Source organism: Tupaia chinensis, unplaced genomic scaffold, assembly GCF_000334495.1.
Source record: "Tupaia chinensis unplaced genomic scaffold, TupChi_1.0 Scaffold000078_1, whole genome shotgun sequence".
Classification (NCBI taxonomy): domain Eukaryota; kingdom Metazoa; phylum Chordata; class Mammalia; order Scandentia; family Tupaiidae; genus Tupaia; species Tupaia belangeri.
The window spans coordinates 3680659-3684676 of NW_006159539.1; the positions used below are offsets into that span (position 1 = coordinate 3680659).

Sequence of the window (4018 nt, forward strand, 5' to 3'; positions counted from 1 at the left end):
CCACGCAAAGAATTGTGCCGCCCACCATATTGTGGAGGGAGAAGCAGCTCCTCCTCCAGCTTCCACCGGGCAGCCTGCCTACACCTCGGGCTCAACCCCGTGAGACCCTTTTCAGACCCTGACCTCCAGCGCTGCAGAACACACCTGTGCTGCTGCCAGCTCCAAATCTGTGGCCCATGTGTGACAGCCGCAAACAGAAACGCACGCCAGCAGAGAGAGGGTTTGTTTGTGTCCTTAAGCATCCCTCTGGTGGGCAAGGTCTACGGGTCGCGCAGAGACCAAGCTTCTGTCTGGAGCTCTGCCATTTCCACGGCATGGGAAAGGCTGCCCACTGGTGCCCTTGCACCAGCCCCCCCAAGCAAGAGTAAGAGGAGGGGTCACCTGAGCTGGCACTGACCACTTCTGCTCACGTTCGGTGGCCACACTTAATGGCAGAGGGGCCGGGAAACGTAGGCGTCCAGCTAAAGCAGGAGAGTTGGGCCAGCTGGTAGCGTGGTGGCGAAGGCAGCTGGATCCCTTATGGCCGACTGCACGGTTCGAGTCTTGGACCCAGTGGCTTAAAATCACATGGCATGCCCCTGAGAAGAGACTGCAGTGTGGCCACCCCCCAAGGGAGGGGGCCATTTCCCACTTACCCTCTTTCTCTTGTGCATTCTCATTCTCTGTCTCTGTCTCTCTCTCTAAAGTACATGTGCCCTACAGGAAAAAAAAAAAAAAAAAGGCAAGCAAATACAAAACCCAGGAGAGTCTAGTACTGAAAAGCAGAACAGGGCAGTGATTAGGGGACAGTTAACCATTTCTTAGGGGCTTCATCCCTAAGAGCGTGCGGCTTCGAATCCTGGTTCAGGCGTGTGACTGCACCTCCCTGGCTTCTTTCTTCTGTAAAACGGGTGCAGGGGCCCCCACGTGTGCAGGGCAGAGGGCGAGCAGCAGCTGCCATGCGAGCATCCGGCAGGGCCTGGGACACAGTGCCTTCAGGGCCACGTTCCCCTCCCGCCCTAGGGAAGCCGAGGTACCTGCACATGGGGGAGGAGGTGGACGGCGTGGACATGCGGGCCGAGGTCGGGCTCCTGAGCCGCAACGTCGTGGTGATGGGGGAGATGGAGGACCGCTGCTACCCCTACACCAATCACGTCTGCAGCTTCTTTGACTTCGACACCTTCGGGGGCCACATCAAGGTAGGGGGCTGCGGGGCGAGCAGGGGATTCCCACCCTGCCAGCTCTGGGGGGACTCTCGGTAGGAGCCGTCTGGGGGATGGCTCTCGCTCTGGGCCAAGGGGTGCCCGTCTCACTGGGCTCCCCACTTCCCCACTGCCTTCGTTATTTCACCCTGGTCACTTCCTGAAACAAACGACAACGCCCGATGGGTAACGGGAGGGCCCGGGATGCCGTGGCACCGAACGTGGCCGTGGGTCCCTTGGTAGAGCGAAGGCAGAGATGAGACGCCCGGCGAGCAGGAAGAGGGGGCGAGGTCTCCGGAGCCCACGGTTTCCCGGCAGTAAGCCCCAAGAGGAATTGCTTTTGCATCTCTACTCATAGTGTATTGGACAGTTTCAGGAGGTGCCGCAACCCCCTTCCCCCCCAAGGGTGAGCCCTGAGGGATCAGAGTGCTCTTTCCCACTGAACCCAAACCGGGCCTCGGAATCCTTGTCAACACAGCTGTCCAGAGCAGTCTTCGCCAGAGCTGGCGTTCCCGCCGACACCCGCGTGGGGCAGGACCGGTGCCCGTGTCCAGATCGTCCTTCTCTATAGTCAGCTGAGCCTGACCCTTGACAGGAACCCTATTCAGGCTGATTTCCTAGTGAGCTCCGGAGTGCAGGCCTTCGGGAGGGACAGGTGGGCCCCTGAGCACGTTAGGGGTGACTCCGATGGCACTGAGAAGTGCGTGTGTGGAGCGCCATGCCGCTCACCCCTGCAACAGCTCGTGGAGATCCCAGGGTCGGCTCCCCTTTCCTTCCAGCAGCAGGTGGCCTCAGACGGTGGACAGTGGCACAGGTTCTTGAACCCCCCCGTCCACCCTGACCTTGATGCTCCAACCTCCTAGGCCCTTTGTCTGCTCCTGTTCGTCATCCCAGGGTTCTCGCTTCCTCGGGACACTCAGTGGCCTAGGATGCAAGAAAGGAGGGTCAGGGCACGCTCGCTGTCATGCAGCCCCTGGACAGCTCAGATCGGAGCTGTCCGAGGCCCTCAGCACCATCTTCAGTAGCTCCCAGCTGGCCTGCCCCGGTGTAAGAGGCAGAGGGTGCCTGGCTTGGCGAGTACCCAGGGGTAGGGAAGCACTCGGAGGCCGAGCCCTCTGCATTTCTGGAATGTGGGCACCTGCCAGGGGACCAGAAAGCCCCTCCCGGGCCCCTCTGACTCTGGGCTCTCCTCTCCCAGTTTGCACTGGGGTTTCAGGCAGCACACCTGGAGGGCGTGGAGCTGAAGCACATGGGGCAGCAGCTGGTGGGTCAGTACCCGCTCCACTTCCACCTGGCCGGCGACGTGGACGAGAAGGGAGGCTACGACCCGCCCACCTACGTCAGGGATATGTCCATCCACCACACGTTCTCTCGCTGCGTCACGGTGCACGGCTCCAATGGGCTGCTGGTAAGTCCTCGCTCCCTGGGAGAGCGGACGGGCAGGCCGGGATGCCACTGCTGGAAAGAAATCCGGGTGGAGATGCCTGGTCTGGGGGCTTGGGGTCGAGCTGTCCTGAGTGGAGATTTTAGGGAGATCTCGACTGAAAGCAGGATACCCACAGGTGTGTGGTGTCAGCAAAGACCACCAGGTACAAAGGTGGGGAGGCTGTTCGTGTAAGCTGTTCGTGTACGGTGGTCGTTTCTTGACGTCCAGTTCCTTCCATGTTGTTGGGATCGTTTTGTGGGCATCCAGTGTGACAGAAGTGCAGCCTGCAGATATGGGAATCATGCCAAGGCTCCGGGCTGTGCTCCTGCCCACAGATCTGAGCCAGTGGTCGCAGTGGGGCCTTTCCACACTGCCACGTCCCTTCAGAGCAAGCCCCGCTGGGAGGCCCACCTTCATTAGCACGGCGGAGGAGCTGTCAAAGGCTCGTCTTCATTTTCACAGATCATTTCTACACTAAATTGCCCCTTCTTTAAATGAACTACATTTCATCGTCTGTAAATAGAAGGCCGAACTTCATAAAACGGCACCCCCCACGCTGAGCCCAGCAGCCAGATGTGTTTCGTTTGGCTCGTGCCATGTTTCGAGAAACTTTTGATAGTTTATACTCAAAGTTGATAATTTTACACTAAATTGAACCTCCTTTAAATGAACTCGACTCCCACCCTCCATAAACTTTCAACCCGGATGTCACAAATGGCACCCTGCTAGTTCAATCCAGCAACCCGGGGTGTTTTGTTTGGCTTCCATGTTTAAAGAAACATCGGGATCTGTTTCCATCTTTTAAAAATGGCGCGATTCGGGGCCGGCTTGCTGGCAGAGCAGTGATAGACTCTCGGCGACGCTGGGTCCATGTGGGAGGAGGCTCGTGTGTTTCCCAGGGTGGCCTGTACATGCCAGCCCCTGCGCCCTGACCCCGGCTGGCTGGGACCCTGTTAAGGCTACTTGTCATCCTTGCTTTCTGTCTCTCGCTCTCATGAAGAAGTAAATACAACGAGAGAGAGACCACGTAAAAATCTGAATTCCTGGCTTCTCTTGAAAAGTAGGATGGAGCCAACCAGCCCATGGTGTGGTGGTTGGGGCAGAGGATCCCAGACGGCTGACTGGGCAGTTCGAATCCCAGACCTGGTGACTTGAAAAAGATGCTGGGTATTTGTGTGTTCCTGCCCCCAATCCTGAGAGGATGGGGAAGTGGAGGAGAGGAGATTACAGGGTGACCACTCCCCACGAGGGGTGCTTTTTCAATCCCCCTCATCTCCATATCTCTCTCTGGCAAAAACGGAAAGGAAGGAAGGAAAGGAAAGAAAGTCGGCTGCGTCGGCCGCCCCAGCCCCACCTCCTGCGTGCAGCCACGGTTCCCCAGCCCCACCTCCTGCGTGCCGCCACGGCTCCC

At 58.5% G+C, this 4018-nt stretch overlaps 1 protein-coding gene across 1 annotated transcript in view; it reads left to right on the forward strand.

Annotated features, from left to right (window-relative positions):
* CEMIP (cell migration inducing hyaluronidase 1) overlaps positions 1-4018 on the forward strand; it is a 181467-nt gene that overhangs the window by 118557 nt on the left and 58892 nt on the right. Inside the window, exons 12-13 of the mRNA XM_027769244.1 lie at positions 1003-1178; positions 2380-2589. Coding sequence (XP_027625045.1) covers positions 1003-1178; positions 2380-2589 — 386 coding nt within the window. The remainder of the gene's footprint in view (positions 1-1002; positions 1179-2379; positions 2590-4018) is intronic.